Here is a 21,576-nt window from a genome sequence, read left to right on the forward strand (position 1 = left end):
TCATGACATAAAGCCACCCCAGGGCCTATCTCTTCTTAAGGATGCTGTAAATCTTGAAATAAACGCGAGCGTGAATTAAATGTGAAAAATGCGAGTGGTCTTTGTTCGCATTATTAAACATCGCATTTATATCAACAATAAGACATTTTGGATAGGAGAAATACCAACTTAGACAATATATACGCTGAAAACAAACAGCTATGTATTTCACAACACTGATCTTTTTAGCAGCACTTGTTGTAAGTATATAAACAATGTCATTCAAACACAAATTGCATCCTGTGAATTGTCTCTGCTGGGGTCAAGACAAGAGTTCTACTCACTTATGTCATTACTGATCACACCTGCAAGTCCCCACAAACGCCACCCACGCAACACAGTGCCAGTGCGCATGTATTGTTTTAGTGGAAGTACTTTACTCAGCACTAATAAGCTGTGCTATTTGGTGTGTGATTGGATTAATGTAAGGTTGGATGAGGGTGAGGATTCTCCTGTAAACCTGACTGAGGACATCTTTAGATAGAAATCCACTGATGCTTGAGAGGAGGGGGTGTCGCATTCATATTGAGTCACATTTTTGGCTAGGGTCCAGTGGTCGCATTCTTTTGGAGACGCATTAATTTCACAATTTACAGTATCTGATTATTGCTATTAAAAAGTTGAGTCATATATTTGCGTGTTGTTGCAACTGACTGTGACTGCTGTGTGCAGGACGTGGACCTGAACATGAGAGCCCCGTACATCCCCATGAACGCCGACGAGGACTTCAGCCTCGTACCTCCCAGCACAGACTCACTCTTCACACTGCAGAGTGACTTCAACCCAGGGTAAGTCACGTACATGACACACAAGTTAGGGCCATTATGGAAAAGCACTGAATGTAATCACGTATAGAATGTTTTATCCTCGTCGCCACTGTTGTGTATGTATTATGTTATTTGTCCGACCCGCGCATTGGAGGAACATCAAATCTTCAATACATAACAAAACCGTAGTTGGCTCAATCACTGTTTAATGTAGAACTGACACTGCTTCACACAGCTGCCTAGGTTACCACAACATAATGACATCACACCTAAAGTGACGTCACTGCACGTGCGCATTGGCACACTTACAATGTAAACATACCTGACATGCACAACAGGGACGGGTCCAAATTTACTACCCGGGTACCCCCCCCCCCCTATTACCTGACCCTACCCGGGTACTCGCTGTAGGTCTCAAGAGGTAGGTACAAACTGTCCGATTGGGGAAAGTTTGACCGTAGCTCTGGTAAAATGTGTTTAGATACATGTATGAAACGACCTGGTGTATACACTGAAGTTGACTGAGGTTTTATTTTTATTCAAACATATAAAAGTCAGAAGGAATGGGCGAAGTTGTCAGGAAGAACTGCGAACATTAGAGACTTGTAGTTTAAACATAGTTTTAGATACTTTTTGTCATTTAACAATATATCACGTGACTAACCACGGGTCCGGGTAGTCCTGTGGGTACCCGGGTCCTACTCAGTACCCACCCGACCCGGGTACCTGAGTTACCCGTCCCAGCCCTAACACAAGTGTGGTTGTTGAACCTGGTTTTACTGCTGGACAATAGGAAATGGGTTTGGGTACCAAAGAGTCTCCTCAACGAATTTCCGTAATTAGGTGATTTGGGGTTTAAGGTCAAGTCCAAGGTTATTGCTCTTATATATGCGTGTGTCGACGCGAATTTGTAAGCATGCCCCTGAGGTCAACCCTTACCTGAGGACAGTGAGCTGAGGTGAAATAGGGTTGTCCAGACTGATACAGATTTATAGTGATAGCTCACTGAGATACCATGCCACAGTTTAACATGAATACCCCACTCAGACACAGTATACTGACTCCGAGCTGACCAGTCCTTGTTTTAGCCCCTTAATGCCGATGACAAGGCAGGGTAACAACAAGTACCATACGTAATTAGAGAAACTCTGAAGTAGATCAGTATGAGAAGGGAAGTAACTCTGACTTTTTTTTACTTATTAAGCAAGCACCTCCACATCCTTAACCCAACCCCTCCCAACATTGTTCCTTTTTCTTAATTTTACCCTTCTGATCATTCTTATTAGATCATTTGAATGTAATTTTCTTTTAAATTTGATAAATAGAGGATTCATCACGAGTGCCAAAGGCTCGGCAAATACCGATTAACTAAGACTCGGTTGATATTTCCCATATTAAAAAACACGAGTGATGAATTCTATTTATCATTTTCACATTTTTGCTTCCCAATTAAGGAATAATTGCATTAAACATTAACACCAGCAACTTGTCGAAATCTTACGTATAGATCGTTCGTAGTGATACATGTTTTCCATAGCCGTGTAAACCAAAATAAACAACCTCTTAACTCCTTTATGACATATTCCTTCGCTGAGAAAAAAAGTTCCTCGGATTATTTTAAACAAAATACTTGAACACACTTTTGCAGAATAATTGAAATAATGTCTCCAACATCAAAGGTATCCATGTTGTTTGTAAACACCTACTCACGTGCACCGGCGAAAAAAGTCCCACTTCCGGTTATCTAATTTGCATATCTAATTTGCATACTTATGTCATTGGGGTATGACATACATGTTTTTATGTCATAGGCTTATGTCATGGATAAATGCTTTTGTTAAATGATAAATAGAGATTATTATCATATATAAGGAATATTGATGGATTGTTTGTGGTCTGATGCCGGACCAAGCAATTTTCCAGTTTTTGACAGCAGTCTGTAAATAATCGAGTCAGGACCAGTGATTGATATCATGAGCACTGATCCACGCTTTGGAATAACACTTGTCCTTATGCCATTGTTACTTCCAAAATCACCTATTTTCATTCACTGATATCAATGATACTTGTAACTAATTCATCAGCATGTTTTGTAGACTTTTCGGCCGGACTGAGTCCGTGTTCATGGACAAGAATGCTTTCGAGATCCCCCGCTGCCCCATGCAACCGAGTGTTCGAGACATGATCGGAGGGAGTACTGTGGTAGCAAGCATAAAGCAGCCGCCTGACACCATGTTACTGCAAGTCAAACGACCTCTGGACATGAATAGCCTTGAAAAAGGGCCTCCTGTTGCAAAAGCAGTAAAGCGGAATGATCCGAGACCCTTGCTTGGAGGTGAGTGACTATCGGAAGCTGTTTAACACTTATAGGTTGCAAGTTATGTATCTAAGTACATTTACCATCCAAAACTCCCAAACTGGCTCCCACAGGAGATATCGCTTGGATGAGATCAAGCGATATCTACACTGTTATCGCTGCAAAAAAGTTGGAAGAATGATATTGGATGATAAATAAAATCTCACCCGAGTGTGTTTTGATATCCAATATATCAATTCTCCTTGATAAAAGTGGCAATAATCCTCAAAAATTTTCCTCTTTTATCAACTCGTGTTGATATATTTGATATCAAAAGACACTCGGGTGAGATTCTCTATATATTTGTATGAAATAGATTGGACAACAAGATTATTCTCTGTGGAGGTAAATGAAGACTTTTATGCTTCATGTGAAGTTGTGTTTGAAATGTCATTGATTGATTCAGGGATTTATCTAGACCTGCTCAGAGGCCGATATTCGGCGCCATGTCTGCAGCAATTATCAGTAAAAAGTCCAATTTTATTGTCTATTGGGGAAAGAAGTTCCGACACCTTGTAAATATACCGTAGTTATGACCATTGTCATGGTGACTTGTATATCACTGATAACAGAACCAGAAAGGAGAAACTGGTTAGTGTTCATTATTGTATTAAATGCAATGTTAAAATAACTCTCTAAAATGCAGACTTATCCCAATTTTGAGCAAAATAACAGTTTGGAATCCCAGATAAATCCCTGTGATGTCAATTTTTATTAACACCTTGCAACATGTCAGTCTGAAGCATAATTAATATATTTCAAGCATTTTTTGGGACGAATTATGTTTTTCGATAAGGTCTGAGCCACCTCCTCAAATAACAAATGGACAGTTGAATTTTTGATAGCCTGTGAAATTGTGAAATGTTTTAAATTCAGACAGTGTTTGTGTATGAATATCGTTTTCAACCTTGAGTTTTTCAAATTTGTATCAAATCATACATTACTCTGATTTCATTATGAAGTTGAATATTTCATATAAAAAAAGCAATTTGGGGTGTGTTTGTATAATATGCACCTGGTTAAAAGGGAAGCGCCATCCCCTCTAGACTGTCACAAGCACTGCATCCGATTTCATGATGCAGAGATTCAGAGGAAGCATTGGAAAGCGTAGTCCAATAACTGCTACCATGGAGCTATAGCAACTTGATGATTGATTTCAGTTTCTCTATTGAGTATGTCACTAAGTGTCAAAAACAAATTAACACAGTATATACACTTTCAAGAAATGGCTACTTTTATGGAGTTATTTTGTAAGCGGTGCTTAACGGTTTTTAGGTACGATAAACTACGGTTATAACGAACACGTTTATAATGAACTGACCAATATAAGGAACTTATTTTTTAGTCCCGGCCATTTGATGTATATATGCTTATAACGAACTACGGTTATAACAAACTAAAATTAGTGGTCCCTTTGAGTTCGTTATAACCGTATTTTACTGTACATATGTTATTGTGAGTGAAGTTTAAATTTAGCACACTAGCACTATTGCACGTTGACTTGCATCCCCCAGCATGTAGTGAACATGGGAGAGCGGAGGAGTGCTTGTTCAAGCCTCCTTCTGAAGCAGGCTTGATGTATATGTGCACTGTGATGTTGAAGGCTTGCATGACAAGGTGTGAAACTGCAGGAGAGTCAAAGCTTCTCTCACTATATGTCTTACAAATGATGACTTGATCCTATTATTGTTATATATGCTGTTGAATGATGTTAACCTTTGTAACAGCCTTTGGAATGCCTGCCACTATTATTACTTACCCTAAGCTTTTTGACACTTGTGAATGTTGATCATGCCATTCCTGTAAGTAACCATGGAAACATATAGCAAATTGGTTGACTAACCTTAACCTTTTGACTCACCCGAATGACCTAAAAATATAACAATAATGAATGCTATCACTGTCAGTAACCATGGCAACGCTGTCTTGGCTTGAATCCTTGGCATGCCGATAATCCCTGCATCTTTAAAACTCACCATTCTGACAAGTGATGGTTGTCCCAGGTTCTTGGAGACTGTTTATTCTTTCAGTCATGCCCACTCCAAGCAGGCAATTCCAAACGCTGTTGCTGCCGCCTCCGCCCATGAGGTCCATGATACCGGGCAAAAGCTGTCGCTTCAGCGTAAATCCATTTTGTCTTCCAGAAGGTTTGCCCACCAAGGAAAGCGTATTACTTAATTTATTACTCACCGGTGAAGACCGTAACCATGGTTACAAAGTCAACTCAACTCTCCAACGAATGCGTGGGGTAAGAATGAACTTGAAAATTTGAGACAACTAAAAGAGATAGAAAGATATGAATCTCTTTCCTTCATTTTAATATTTAAGAACACTAAAACTAAAGATACTATGTTCCCCACAGCCACTAAAACTAAACATACTATGTTCCACACAGCCACTTAAACTAAACATACTATGTTCCACACAGCCACTAAAACTAAACATACTATGTTCCACACAGCCACTAAAACTAAACATACTATGTTCCACACAGCCACTAAAACCAAACATACTATGTTCCACACAGCCACTAAAACTAAACATACTATGTTCCACACAGCCACTTAAACTAAACATACTATGTTCCACACAGCCACTAAAACTAAACATACTATGTTCCACACAGCCACTAAAACTAAACATACTATGTTCCACACAGCCACTAAAACTAAACATACTATGTTCCACACAGCCACTAAAACTAAACATACTATGTTCCACACAGCCACTAAAACCAAACATACTATGTTCCACACAGCCACTTAAACTAAACATACTATGTTCCACACAGCCACTAAAACTAAACATACTACAGTCAAGTCTCGTTAATCCGACACTCGTTAATCCGACAATCGGCTTTATCCGACGCTAATGATGGGAACCGATTAAATCAGTGCTATTTAGACCCGTTAATCCGACAGTCTCGCACTCCGACTCCGACACACCTAATTTGCAACGAATTACCGAAATCACTCTTTAATCAGTCTCGTTTATCCGACACAGTCATCAGCGTACTCCCTGGTCATCTGCCCGCGAGTACGCAGCCCATGTTTTTGATGCGAGACGAATTGGCTGGTAGCTGCATATTACAACGGCTGCAGAGATAAACTTGCTTAACAATAAACAATTAATGCTTTAAATAAAAAGAAAACAAGATAAATCACATGCTTAGATTAACTCAGTCTACAGTCAATGTAACATAACAATATTAATATTTATTTTATTTTTTTTATTACGTGTTTGAATCCTTATATCCATCGTGTAGTTGTCCGATTTTCGATCACGAACGTTGATACTACTTAATTTCGTTTATCCGACATACTCGTTAATCCGACATAATCATATGCAACCATCGATGTCGGATTAACGGGACTTGACTGTATGTTCCACACAGCCACCGCCACTAAAACTAAACATACTTTGTTCCACACAGCCACTATAACTAAACATACTATGGTCCACACAGCCAAAGCATGACGTCAAAACCTATTCCCACTTTTCATGAGGCCAAAGTGGAAACATGATAAGAATCATTACTGAAATATCCTGCGCTGTGTACGGGTTCCTACCCAAGAAACAGGCACTAGTAACAGGACAGTTAATGTGGAGGGGGAAATCCCACAGATAATGTACAACATTCCTCGGGATGGATATATAAAATCCTGGGGAATCGCCTTGATTTTCTGGAGATATTACGTCAGGTCAAGAACTGTGATGATCCGGAGTAGAATAGGCCTTCAGCAACCCATGCTTGCCATAAAAGGTGACTATGCTTGTCGTAAGAGGCGACTAATTGGATTGGCTGGTCAAGCTTGCTGACTTGGTTGATGCATGTCATGGTATCCCAATTGGGTGGATCGATGCTCATGATGTCAATCACTGTATTGTCAGTCCAGACTTGATTATTTACAGACGGACGTCATATTGCTGGAATATTGCCGAGTGCAACATTAAACAACAAACAAATAAACAAACAAACAAAACTTTAGGTCATCTTCGTGGGGTTTAGCCCATTGCATGGAGAACAAAGATTGGATGTCACTGTGTATAAAAGTGTAGTTGCAACAACAATGGAAGAGACAAAGCAGAGCCCGGTTGTTCTTGCAACTATTTAGTCTGTACTTGAGCCAAGTAGCCAAAATAGCTACCAGCCAAATGCTTGTGCATTGCAATATGTTTGGTCAGATGCCTTTCATTTACATAAAGTAGGCACAGTTGGGTCATCATCCAGAACACGAGTGAGTGAGTGAGTTTGGTTTTTACACCGCTTTTAGCAATATTCCAGCATTATCACAGTGGGGGACACCAGAAATGGGCTTCACACATTGTATCCATGTCGGGATTCGAACCCGGGTCTTCGGCGTGACGAGCGAATGCTTTAACCACTAGGGTACCTGACCACCCCCCAGAACTAAAGACTCTCAGGTGCTTGGGGGGTGTAAGACCATCTTCTCCTCGGTTTCCTTCCCTCATATTGTGCTGATGCTATAAGGGCTTCTGCAAATGATGATGTCCTGAAAAATAGCTTTACCGTTCTATAGCTAAAATGGATAGAATTTATCAAATGAAAATAAATCACAATATCGGTTTTGAAAAATTTACTGCAATCAATGAATGTCACTGACCCACTTTTACAACTATGGAAATGTCACCGAGCAAACCTGATGACGTCACTATTGAACGTGATGTCACCTAACAGCAGGCCATTCGTGACCAACTCGTGTTATTCCGGATGCCCCTCTCATGGCCATTTTTGCGATCGGGTTCCGTCTTTGCGCAAACGGGCATACCTAAAATAATTGTCAACTCGTCGCGTTATGGTTCACATGTATTTACCCATAAATTATATATATTTCAGATGCAATTTAAAGCACATCGGGACATGTGGAATTATACAATATGATTGAACACATTTAACTGTGCCTTGGGTATAGTTTTAGATGCAAGATATATGTAAAATCAAAACTTATTTCTGAGGGATTCTTTGACGAAGAATCATACGCGCATTCGGATTGGTTTGTCGTATTTTCGCACATAACATTCATCGATAGGGGGATGAGTCTTCTTGCAGGTTACGGAAAGAGGCGAGTGCTGTCGAATGAACAGCAGGCATGATAGTGGCCCGTTGTCAAGCAATAAGAGGGCATTATCAAATTACAGTGGCCCGCTCATTTCTGATAACATGCAGGCAGTTTAAGGATAATTCTATCCACTTTAGCTATTAATCGTGATATACTGTTCAAAGTGGTGTTAAAACCCAACTCACTCAGTTACATACAGGTTATAGTACCTACTTCAGCATTAAACAGATTTTATTCATTGACTAAATAGATATCTCCATATCCGTTTAGACTTGGTGTTAACAGCACTTAGAGAAGGGTATTGGTTATACCATGCATCATGTCAGCAGAATGTTGGAGAAAAGCCAGGCGTGTTGCAGATCTCGGACATTTACAAACATTTACAGAGGTATAGCAGTGGCAAACCAGGAAATGAAACGATTTTACCTGGGATTCAAAGCAACGTTATCCTTTAACCAGGGGCGGTCGGGTAGCCTTGTGGTTAAAGCGTTCGCTCGTCACGCCGAAGACCCGGGTTCGATTCCCGACATGGGTACAATGTGTGAAGCCAATTTCTGGTGTCCCCCACTGTGATATTGCTGGAATATTGCTAAAAGCGGCGTAAAACCGTACTCACTCACTCCTTTAACCATGTTCTGTTCATTTTCTTATTTCAGTTGAAACATGATACCTTGTTCACGGACTTGACTCGCCAAGACTGTGAAGTGAACGCCCCCGTGCAATCTCAACGTCTTCTGCAAGGCGAGGATCTGCGACAAGCCCTTGATGCGGACTGTCGGCTCAACAAGCGCAACCTGGCGGCCGTCATGTAGTCAAGTGGCAACCTCGACCTCTACGAGGTGGGAACACGACTTAGACACGGGGAAGCAACTTGCCCCCGATTGTGCAGCTTCTGGTTAGCACTGATCTGCACGCTTGTAGGATAGTACGATAGACTGCCCCGGGGCAGACTTCTTGGATAAATGAGATTTGATTATCTTCCCTAGCCAGTGTAAACAGGCACTAATATTGGTTTACTTATTCTTGATGGTTTCCTGTGTAATCATGTCATGTGTTTTATTGGTATTTTGCTGCAGACACTTTCGCTATATAGGAAAGTGTTCTTGTTCATTGGACTGCAGAGTGGATTTGTTTCAACAAGAGGTTTAATCTCTTGACTTTCTTTTTTGCTTCACAGAATCATTATTTCGCTTTCATTATGACCATGGATGGGTCATTTCGTGCACAAAGAAATTTTTTGTCGTCTTTTTGCATCAGCGACAGTTGATGTGAGATAGGTGAAGAGGAATTCTTTTCCAAATAAATTGGACAGACGGTCCATGAACATTTGGGACATCGTCCATTCTATTGTCCATCCATCATCCACAACCTTTTTATGTTTTATACTTAATTTCCAAGACCTCCGGTTAACAGATAAATGTTTTTTAACAGAAAAACGATTAAAATTCAGAATTAAATTATTTGCTTTGTTTTGTAAAATTGTGTTCAGCTTCTTTACATTTTAAGCCCAGTAAGACGTGAAATAACATAGGGCAGTTTATCTTAAGAAATGTACACTAAAGTCGAACTTTACAAATATTCAGACAGCCTTGTGATGTGTTTTATGTAATGTGTGCTGTCTTGTTTGTAAATGATATGACAGCCTTTGAAATTCACACGTCTGCTAGCCGAGACTGTATGGTGCCGAGGACAAGTGAACCTCCAATGATGGTAGCCCTCGTTGGTGTATCATTGCATCAATTTTTCAAATCATTGAAACTGAATAAAACTGATTGAAAATGTAAAAATATTAAACATTTTCGTCTCGATCTAGCAGGACTAGCTACAATCTCAGAGGACTAGTGAAATAAAGTTTCCTCTGGACAAGTTTTAAAAAATCCAATTTCTGAGGATGACTGACATTTAATTGTTTCTGCTGATAGACTGTTTTCATAGCTGACCAGGACGCTGTTCCACAAAGGGATCTTGTCTATTTTGAATAGACTTATAGGAGAGGATCGTCTTAGCACTAATATAGTTTGGTGAACCAACAATGCGGTTTAATCATTACAACTGTCTTAAGTTGATGTTAAATTAAAGTGTAGAGTAACGATCGCCTGAGTGCTAAGATCACTTTGCGGAACGGGGTCCAGCATTGTGGTTCTGGATATGTATAGAGCATGTTGATGTGCTTTAAAAAGAATCTTAATCACATATTTGACCACCATTGTGCCATTCTGTGTCTGGTTTGGCGGATTCATGTCAAACAGGCATTATCGTATTGTTATTTGTTGTATTATGAAATATATATAAATATTATACTGAAAATGTCAAAAAAAAAGAGAATGATTCGTAGAACAGAATGTGGTTTTTATTGGAGTGTAGTGGGACCAAGCTCACTGCCAGCATTACCATGGAAACAACACATGATTAATATGCCTGAATTTCACCCAATCAAAATGAAGTATTGGGAGGTGATACGCAGCTGATATAAAAGTTCATGGAAAACAGCACAAGAATGACAGAACAGTTCTTCCCTGTAGTTCAAATCTCATATACTTAACTTTGACTTGATCTAGTCTCATCTCATCCCACATCACATCAGCGTTGCTGTTAACAAGTTGTTGCTATGTTCTGTAGTGTATGCTATCAAGAATGTGGCTGAGTCTGTTGGACACAGTGATTGATCATGGATTATTCACTCTGATATTGGCAATATTATTCTTCAGATCATGCTACAGAATTGAAAAATTTGTAATTTTTTAATGTTTTGAAAATTCACATTTTCATGATGTTGGTATTGGAGAGAGTGGAGTATTTTTTAATGGACATGGTTTGAAATACAACTTAGATTTGTTACAATTGTACTTGAATATATGTAAAACATAGATTTCTCACAGTTGTTTCAATTTGGTCATGTTAAGAAAAGTTTTGAAATCACTCTCGCAACAGAGAGCTTCACTTATACTCGCATATTTTTAATATTCTCCCATATTTTTCAGATGCATTTTGTTACAAATATTTGACACAGTGTGTTATTAATGGTATTATTATGATAGAAATAAAGTCATCTTTATTCCAGTGTTAGTGGTGTTGTTATGCAGCGGCTTCATGATGCTGGGAGACAGACATGGGGAATATAGCCCTCGGGACACACCTGGGAGACACACACCTGGGAGACAGACATGGGGAATATAGCCCTCGGGACACACCTGGGAGACAGACATGGGGAATATAGCCCTCGGGACACACCTGGGAGACAGACATGGGGAATATAGCCCTCGGGACACACCTGGGAGACAGACATGGGGAATATAGCCCTCGGGACACACCTGGAAGACAGACATGGGGAATATAGCGCTCGGGACACACCTGGGAGACAGACATGGGGAATATAGCCCTCGGGACACACCTGGGAGACAGACATGGGGAATATAGCCCTCGGGACACACCTGGGAGACAGACATGGGGAATATAGCCCTCGGGACACACCTGGGAGACAGACATGGGGAATATAGCCCTCGGGACACACCTGGGAGACAGACATGGGGAATATAGCGCTCGGGACACACCTGGGAGACAGACATGGGGAATATAGCCCTCGGGACACACCTGGGAGACAGACATGGGGAATATAGCCCTCGGGACACAACTAGGAAACACACACCTAGTGTACACACCTGGGAGACAGACATGGGGAATATAGCCCTCAGGACACAACTAGGAAACACACACCTATTGGACACACCTGGCAGACAGACATGGGGAATATAGCCCTCGGGACACAACCAGGAGACACCCGCCTAGTGTACACACCTGGTAGACAGACATGGGGAATATAGCCCTCAGGACACAACTAGGAGACAGACATGGGGAATATAGCCCTCGGGACACAACTAGGAAACACACACCTAGTGTACACACCTAGGAGACAGAAATGGGGAATATAGCCCTCGGGACACAACTAGGAGACACACACCTAGTGCACACACCTGGGAGACAGACATGGGGGAATATAGCCCTCGGGACACAACTAGGAAACACACACCTAGTGTACACACCTGGCAGACACACATGGGGAATATAGCCCTCGGGACACAACTAGGAGACACACACCTAGTGAACACACCTGGCAGACAGACATGGGGAATATAGCCCCCGGGACACAACTAGGAAACACACACCTAGTGTACACACCTAGGAGACAGAAATGGGGAATATAGCCCTCGGGACACAACTAGGAGACACACACCTAGTGCACACACCTGGGAGACAGACATGGGGGAATATAGCCCTCGGGACACAACTAGGAAACACACACCTAGTGTACACACCTGGCAGACACACATGGGGAATATAGCCCTCGGGACACAACTAGGAGACACACACCTAGTGAACACACCTGGGAGACAGACATGGGGAATATAGCCCCCGGGACACAACTAGGAAACACACACCTAGTGTACACACCTAGGAGACAGAAATGGGGAATATAGGCCTCGGGACACAACCAGGAGACACCCACCTAGTGTACACACCTAGGAGACAGAAATGGGGAATATAGCCCTCGGGACACAACTAGGAGACACCCACCTAGTGTACACACCTAGGAGACAGAAATGGGGAATATAGCCCTCAGGACACAACCAGGAGACACCCACCTAGTGTACACACCTAGGAAACAGACATGGGGAATATAGCCCTCGGGACACACCTGGGGGACAGACATGGGGAATATAGCCCTCGGGACACAACTAGGAGACAAACACATAGTGTACACACCTAGGAGACGGAAATGGGGAATATAGCCCTCAGGACACAACCAGGAGACACCCACCTAGTGTACACACCTAGGAAACAGACATGGGGAATATAGCCCTCGGGACACACCTGGGAGACAGACATGGGGAATATAGCCCTCGGGACACAACTAGGAAACACACACCTAGTGTACACACCTAGGAGACAGACATGGGGAATATAGCCCTCGGGACACAACTAGGAAACACACACCTAGGAGACAGACATGGGAGACAGACATGGGGAATATAGCCCTCGGGAAACAAGAAGGAAACACACACCTAGGAGACAGACATGGGAGACAGACATAGGGAATATAGTCCTCGGGACTCAACTAGGAAACACACAACTAGAGAACACACCTGGGAGACAGACATGGGGAATATAGCCCTCGGGACACAAGAAGGAAACACACACCTAGGAGACAGACATGGGAGACAGACATGGGGAATATTGCCCTCGGGACACAACTAGGAAACACACACCTAGAGAACACACCTGGGAGACAGACATGGGGAATATAGCCCTCGGGACACAACTAGGAAACACACACCTAGGAGACAGACATGGGAGACAGACATGGGGAATATAGCCCTCGGGACACAACTAGGAAACACACACCTAGTGAACACACCTGGGAGACAGACATGGGGAATATAGCCCTCGGGACACGACTAGGAAACACACACCTCGTGAACACACCTAGGAGACAGACATGGGGAATATAGACCTCGGGACACAACTAGGAGACACACACCTAGTGAACACACCTGGGAGACAGACATGGGGAATATAGGCCTCGGGACACACCTAGGAGACACACACCTAGTGGACACAACTGTGAGACACAGCTAGTGGACACAGCTGTGAGACACACACCTAGTGTACACAGCTGTGAGACGCACACTTAGTGGACACAGCTGTGAGACACACACCTAGTGTTCATAACTGTGAGACACACACCTAGTGGACACAGCTGTGAGACGCACACTTAGTGGACACAGCCATGAGACACACACCTAGTGTACACAGCTGTGAGACGCACACATAGTGGACACAGCTGTGAGACACACACCTAGTGTTCATAACTGTGAGACACACACCTAGTGGACACAGCTGTGAGACGCACACTTAGTGGACACAGCTGTGAGACACACACCTAGTGGAGACAGCTGTGAGACACTCACCTAGTGGACACAGCCATGAGACACACACCTAGTGTACACAGCTGTGAGACGCACACTTAGTGGACACAGCTGTGAGACACACACCTAGTGGAGACAGCTATGAGACACACACCTAGTGGACACAACTGTGAGACGCACACTTAGTGGACACAGCTGTGAGACACACACCTAGTGGAGACAGCTGTGAGACGCACACCTAGTGGACACAGATGTGAGACACACACCTAGTGGACACAGCTGTGAGATGCACACCTAGTGGACATAGCTGTGAGATGCACACCTAGTGGATACAGCTGTGATACGCACACCTAGTGGAGACAGCTATGAGACACACACCTAGTGGACACAGCTGTGAGACGCACACCTAGTGGAGACAGCTATGAGACACACACCTAGTGGACACAGATGTGAGACGCACACCTAGTGTACACAGCTGTGAGATGCACACCTAGTGGATACAGCTGTGATACGCACACCTAGTGGACACAGCCATGAGACACACACCTAGTGTACACAGCTGTGAGATGCACACCTAGTGGATACAGCTGTGAGATGCACACCTAGTGGATACAGCTGTGAGACGCACACCTAGTGTACAGAGCTGTGAGACACACACCTAGTGTACATAACTGTAAGAAACACACCTAGTGTACAGAGATGTGAGACGCACACCTAGTGGACACTACTACGAGGCACATGCCTAGTGTACACAGCTGTGAGACGCACACCTAGTGGACACAGCTTTGAAATGCACACCTATTGGACACAGCTGTGAGACACACACCTAGTGGACACAGCTTTGAAATGCACACCTAGTGGACACAGCTGTGAGACACACACCTAGTGGACACAGCTGTGAGATGCACACCTAGTGGACACAGCTGTGAGACACACACCTAGTGTACACAGCTGTGAGACACACACCTAGTGTACATAACTGTGAGACGCACACCTAGTGGACACAGCTGTGAGACACACACCTAGTGGACGTAACTGTGAGACGCACACCTAGTGGACACAGCTGTGAGACACACACCTAGTGGACGTAACTGTGAGACACACACCTAGTGGGTACAGCTGTGAGACGCACACCTAGTGGACATAACTGTGAGACGCACACCTAGTGGACATAACTGTGAGACACACACCTAGTGGGTACAGCTGTGAGACGCACACCTAGTGGACATAACTGTGAGACACACACCTAGTGGGTACAGCTGTGAGACGCACACCTAGTGGACACAGCTGTGAGAAACACACCTAGTGGACGTAACTGTGAGACACACACCTAGTGGACACAGCTGTGAGATGCACACCTAGTGGACACAGCTGTGAGACACACACCTAGTGTACACAGCTGTGAGACACACACCTAGTGTACATAACTGTGAGACACACACCAAGTGGACGTAACTGTGAGACACACACCTAGTGGGTACAGCTGTGAGACGCACACCTAGTGGACACAGCTGTGAGACACACACCTAGAGTACACAGCTGTGAGACGCACACCTAGTGGACATAACTGTGAGACACACACCTAGTGGACACAGCTGTGAGACACACACCTAGTGTACACAGCTGTGAGACGCACACCTAGTGGACATAACTGTGAGACACACACCTAGTGGACACAGCTGTGAGACGCATACCTAGTGGACATAACTGTGAGACACACACCTAGTGGACACAGCTGTGAGACGCACACCTAGTGGACATAACTGTGAGACACACACCTAGTGGACACAGCTGTGAGACGCACACCTAGTGGACATAACTGTGAGACACACACGTAGCATAACGAACTGAACTGGGAGACAACCCTGGAAGATACACACCTGGGGGATACATCTAACTGTGAGACAACCCAGGAAGATACACACCTGGGGGATACATCTAACTGGGAGACAACCCTGGAAGATACACACCTGGGGGATACATCTAACTGGGAGACAACCCAGGAAGATACACACCTGGGGGATACACCTAACTGGGAGACAACCCTGGAAGATACACACCTGGGGGATACATCTAACTGGGAGACAACCCAGGAAGATACACACCTGGGGGATACATCTAACTGGGAGACAACCCAGGAAGATACACACCTGGGGGATACATCTAACTGGGAGACAACCCTGGAAGATACACACCTGGGGGATACATCTAACTGGGAGACAACCCTAGAAGATACACACCTAGTGGACAGACCTAACTGGGAGACAACCCAGGAAGATACACACCTGGGGGATACATCTAACTGTGAGACAACCCTGGAATATACACACCTGGGGGATACATCTAACTGTGAGACAACCCAGGAAGATACACACCTAGGGGATACACCTAACTGGGAGACAACCCTGGAAGATACACACCTAGGGGATACACCTAACTGGGAGACAACCCTGGAAGATACACACCTGGGGGATACATCTAACTGGGAGACAACCCTGGAAGATACACACCTGGGGGATACATCTAACTGGGAGACAACCCAGGAAGATACACACCTAGGGGATACACCTAACTGGGAGACAACCCTGGAAGATACACACCTAGTGGACAGACCTAACTGTGAGACAACCGAGGGAGGAACACACCTAGGGGACATACCTAGTTGGTAGACAACCCTGGAAGATACACATCTAGGGGACACACCTAGTTGGGAGACAACCTTGGAAGATACACACCTAGGGGACCCATCTAACTGGGAGACAACCCTGGAAGATACACACCTAGGGGACACACCTAGTTGGTAGACAACCCTGGACGATACACACCTAGGGGACACACCTAGTTGGGAGACAACCTTGGAAGATACACACCTAGGGGACCCATCTAACTGGGAGACAATCCTGGAAGATACACACCTAGGGGACACGCCTAACAGGGAGACAACCCTGGAAGATACACACCTAGGGGACACACCTCACAGGGAGACCACCCTGAAAGATACACACTTAGGGGACACGCCTAACAGGGAGACAACCCTGGAAGATACACACCTAGGGGACACACCTAACAGAGAGACAACCCTGGAAGATACACACCTAGGGGACACAACTAACTGGGAGATAACCCTGGAAGATACACACCTAGGGGACACACCTAGCTGGGAGACAACCCTGGAAGATACACACCTAGGGAATACACCTAGTTGGGAGACAACCCAGGAAGATACACACCTAGGGAATACACCTAGTTGGGAGACAACCCTGGAAGACACACACCTAGGGGACCCATCTAACTGGGAGACAATCCTGGAAGATACACACCTAGGGGACAGACCTCACAGGGAGACAACCCTGGAAGATACACACCTAGGGGACACACCTCACAGGGAGACCACCCTGAAAGATACACACTTAGGGGACACGCCTAACAGGGAGACAACCCTGGAAGATACACACCTAGGGGACACACCTAACTGGGAGATAACCCTGGAAGATACACACCTAGGGGACACAACTAACTGGGAGATAACCCTGGAAGATACACACCTAGGGGACACACCTAGCTGGGAGACAACCCTGGAAGATACACACCTAGGGAATACACCTAGTTGGGAGACAACCCAGGAAGATACACACCTAGGGAATACACCTAGTTGGGAGACAACCCTGGAAGACACACACCTAGGGGATACACCTAACTGGGAGACAACCCTGGAAGATACACACCTAGTGGACAGACCTCACAGGGAGACCACCCTGAAAGATACACACTTAGGGGACACGCCTAACAGGGAGACAACCCTGGAAGATACACACCTAGGGGACACACCTAGCTGGGAGACAACCCTGGAAGATACACACCTAGGGAATACACCTAGTTGGGAGACAACCCAGGAAGATACACACCTAGGGAATACACCTAGTTGGGAGACAACCCTGGAAGACACACACCTAGGGGATACACCTAACTGGGAGACAACCCTGGAAGATACACACCTAGTGGACAGACCTAACTGTGAGACAACCCTGGAAGATACACACCTAGGGGACACACCTAGTTGGAAGACAACCCTGGAAGATACACATCTAGGGGACACACCTAGTTAGGAGACAACCCTGGAAGATACACACCTAGGGGACACACCTCACAGGGAGACAAGCCTGAAAGATACACACCTAGGGTACACGCCTAACAGGGAGACAACCCTGGAAGATACACACCTAGGGGACACAACTAACTTGGAGATAACCCTGGAAGATACACACCTAGGGAATACATCTAACAGGGAGACAACTCTGGAAGATACACACCTAGGGAATACACCTAACTGGGAGACAACCCTGGAAGATACACACCTGGGGGACACACCTAGTTGGGAGACAACCCTGGACGATACACACCTAGGGGACACACCTAGTTGGGAGAAAACCCTGGAAGATACACACCCAGGGGACACACCTAACTGGGAGACAACCCTGGAAGATACACAACTAGGTGACCCACCTAACAGGGAGAGAACCCTGGAAGATACACACCTAGGGGACACACCTAGTTTGGAGACAACCCTGGAAGATACACACCTAGGGGACACACCTAACAGGGAGACAACCCTGGAAGATACACACCTAGGGGACACACCTAGTTGGGAGACAACCCTGGAAGATACACACCCAGGGGAGACAACTAACAGGGAGACAACCCTGGAAGATACACACCTAGGGGACACGCCTAACAGGGAGACAACCCTGGAAGATGCACACCTAGGGGACACACCTAGTTGGGAGACAACCCTGGAAGATACACATCTAGGGGACACACCTTACAGGGAGACAACCCTGGAAGATACTCATCTAGGGGATACACCTTGTTGGGCGACAATCCTGGAAGATACACACCTAGGGGACACGCCTAACAGGGAGACAACCCTGGAAGATACACACCTAGGGGACACACCTAACAGGGAGAGAACCCTGAAAGATACACACCTAGGGGACACGCCTAACAGGGAGACAACCCTTGAAGATACACACCTAGGGGACACACCTTACAGGGAGACAACCCTGGAAGATACATACCTGGGGGACACAACTAACTGGGAGATAATCCTTGAAGATACACACCTAGGGAATACACCTAACAGGGAGACAACCCTTGAAGATACACACCCAGGGGACACGCCTAACAGGGAGACAACCCTTGAAGATACACACCTAGGGGACACACCTTACAGGGAGACAACCCTGGAAGATACATACCTGGGGGACACAACTAACTGGGAGATAATCCTGGAAGATACACACCTAGGGAATACACCTAACAGGGAGACAACCCTGGAAGATACACACCCAGGGGACACGCCTAACAGGGAGACAACCCTTGAAGATACACACCTAGGGGACACACTTAACTGGGAGACAACCCTGGAAGATACACACCTAGGTGACCCACCTAACAGGGAGATAACCCTGGAAGATACACACCTAGGGGACACACCTAACAGGGAGACAACCCTGGAAGATACACACCTAGGGGACACACCTAACAGGGAGACAACCCTGGAAGATACACACCCAGGGGACAGACCTAACTGGGAGACAACCCTGGAAGACACACACCTAGGGGACACACCTAACTGGGGGACAACCCTTGAAGATGCACACCTAGGGGACACCCCTTACTGGGAGATAACCCTGGAAGATACACATCTAGGGGACACACCTAACTGGGGGACAACCCTTGAAGATACACACCTAGGGGACACACCTAACAGGGAGATAACCCTTGAAGATACACACCTAGGGGATACACCTAACTGGGAGACAACCCTTGAAGACACACACCTAGGGGACACACCTAACTGGGAGACAACTCTGGAAGACACACACATATGTTTTATGCATATATATTGAATTTGAAATTGTGAATATTTTGTAAATACCAGGGAGAGGGCATTCTAAGTTGGAAGGACTTGTCCCCCAATCCCGTTCACTCCTTGTGAATAAATATGTTTAAATCAAATCAAAATCAGACACACACCTAGGGGACACACCTAACTGGGGTACAACTCTGGAAGATACACACCTAGTTAAGGTGGCACATAAGTACGGTGGCCAATAAGTACGGTGGCCCATAAGAGACATGGAGTCTGTTTTTCCATATTTAGATATTTCACTTACTTTTGTCGTTACCTTTTGCAAATTAACTCGATTTGTCATACAAATATGTGATAAATCATGTGTAAAGAAGATATTGAATCGCAGAAAAGTGAAACGAAAATGTCAAAAACTAAAATGAAAATGTCAAAAAACAAAAACGATAATGTCAAAAATTAAAATGAATATTTCAAAAACAAAAGCGAAAATGTCAAAAACTAAAATGAAAATACAGAAAACTATTTCCACCGCGGTGAAAACTATTTCCACCACGGTGGAAATATTATCATCGCGGTTGAAATAATTTTCTGTGGTTTCATTTTAGTTTTTGACATTTTCATTTAGGGAATACACCTTACTGGGAGACAACCCTGGAAGATATACACCTAGGGAATACATCTAACTGGGAGACACATCCGCAGATTCACCTCAGGGACACTCATAGATTAATGTTATAACATATATCAGCTACTGATGTACAGCAAGAAAGGACACAAGGGATACAGAGAAGATACCCTATAAAACAGATTTCAAATTCGTTCCTAGCACAAGAAGCTGTCCCAAGAACCAGACAATCCAGTGATTGACATCTCGAGCATCATTCTACACAACTGGGATATGAGGACAAGCTTGGGTTGCTGAAGATAAATTCTAACCCCAGATCAGCAAGACCACAAGGGACACATATTGTACTACAAGTGCCAACATAGCAGTATGCACAAGGGTCATGCTTAGGGGATGCTCTCGACCCGGAGCACCTCGCATAATGGTCAAACTTCCATGATGGAACCTCCTTATCTTTCAGGTCACCCAGTGATCTGAACTGACACTATTACTGTGCAGAGTTGCTTCCCTTGCATTTAGAACTAGCTCTACACCATGTAAATGGTTTATTGGTTACCAAGCAGATGGTGTCAATATATTTTGGAGTAAACAAAAGTTTTAATGCCTGGTCGATATCAAGGTAATTGAATTCAACAAACCCTACTTTTCATAACCAACTACTGATGTCAATGTTTGATGATATTTATAAATATAATTTCAGTGGGAGATTACCCATCATGTTAACTCTCTTGCCAAAACACTTCAGCAATCTTTTAGTCCACCATCCGTGATTTATATGTGGAGTTGCGCCCCCTGTCCGTGACGGGATCAGCTAGTCATGTGTTCGAATCCTGGATTCGCCCAAATAATAGTTATTCTTGGTTTGTGAATATTGTTTTGCACACGTGACCTAGTCATCTTATAATAAGCTGG

The 21,576-nt window shown here is 44.4% G+C and overlaps 2 protein-coding genes across 4 annotated transcripts in view; both read left to right on the forward strand.

Moving 5' to 3' along the window:
• Positions 1 to 11,303, forward strand: part of LOC124151108 (hypoxia-inducible factor 1-alpha-like) — a 92,218-nt gene extending 80,915 nt beyond the window's left edge. For 2 of the 3 annotated variants that reach the window (XM_048403168.1, XM_048403169.1), the window contains exons 12-15: positions 712 to 827; positions 2,903 to 3,141; positions 5,193 to 5,410; positions 8,900 to 11,303. In XM_048403168.1, the coding sequence (XP_048259125.1) occupies positions 712 to 827; positions 2,903 to 3,141; positions 5,193 to 5,410; positions 8,900 to 9,055 (729 nt within the window). In that variant the 3' untranslated portion in view covers positions 9,056 to 11,303. The remainder of the gene's footprint in view (positions 1 to 711; positions 828 to 2,902; positions 3,142 to 5,192; positions 5,411 to 8,899) is intronic. The other variant, XM_048403170.1, reaches the window with a different exon arrangement.
• Positions 11,304 to 13,805: 2,502 nt separating this feature from the next.
• On the forward strand, positions 13,806 to 21,141 carry LOC125384409. The gene is made up of 4 exons (XM_048403464.1): positions 13,806 to 13,862; positions 16,006 to 16,786; positions 18,347 to 20,056; positions 21,125 to 21,141. Exons 1-4 carry the CDS (start codon positions 13,806 to 13,808, stop codon positions 21,139 to 21,141), a joined length of 2,565 nt encoding a protein of 854 aa, XP_048259421.1.
• Positions 21,142 to 21,576: the final 435 nt, after the last annotated feature.

The sequence above is a fragment of the Haliotis rufescens genome, unplaced genomic scaffold (assembly GCF_023055435.1).
Source record: "Haliotis rufescens isolate VD_foot unplaced genomic scaffold, xgHalRufe1.0.p SCAF_3, whole genome shotgun sequence".
NCBI classification, from domain to species: Eukaryota; Metazoa; Mollusca; class Gastropoda; order Lepetellida; family Haliotidae; genus Haliotis; species Haliotis rufescens.

Coding starts and splice junctions, on each gene's coding strand:
- LOC125384409 (XM_048403464.1), top strand. CDS start 13,806: ATGGGGAATATAGGCCTCGGGACACACCTAGGAGACACACACCTAGTG. Junction 13,863..16,005: donor CACACCTAGTGGACACAACT/GTGAGACACAGC, acceptor ACACACACGTAG/CATAACGAACTGAACTGGGA. Junction 16,787..18,346: donor CCTAGTGGACAGACCTAACT/GTGAGACAACCG, acceptor ATACACACCTAG/GGTACACGCCTAACAGGGAG.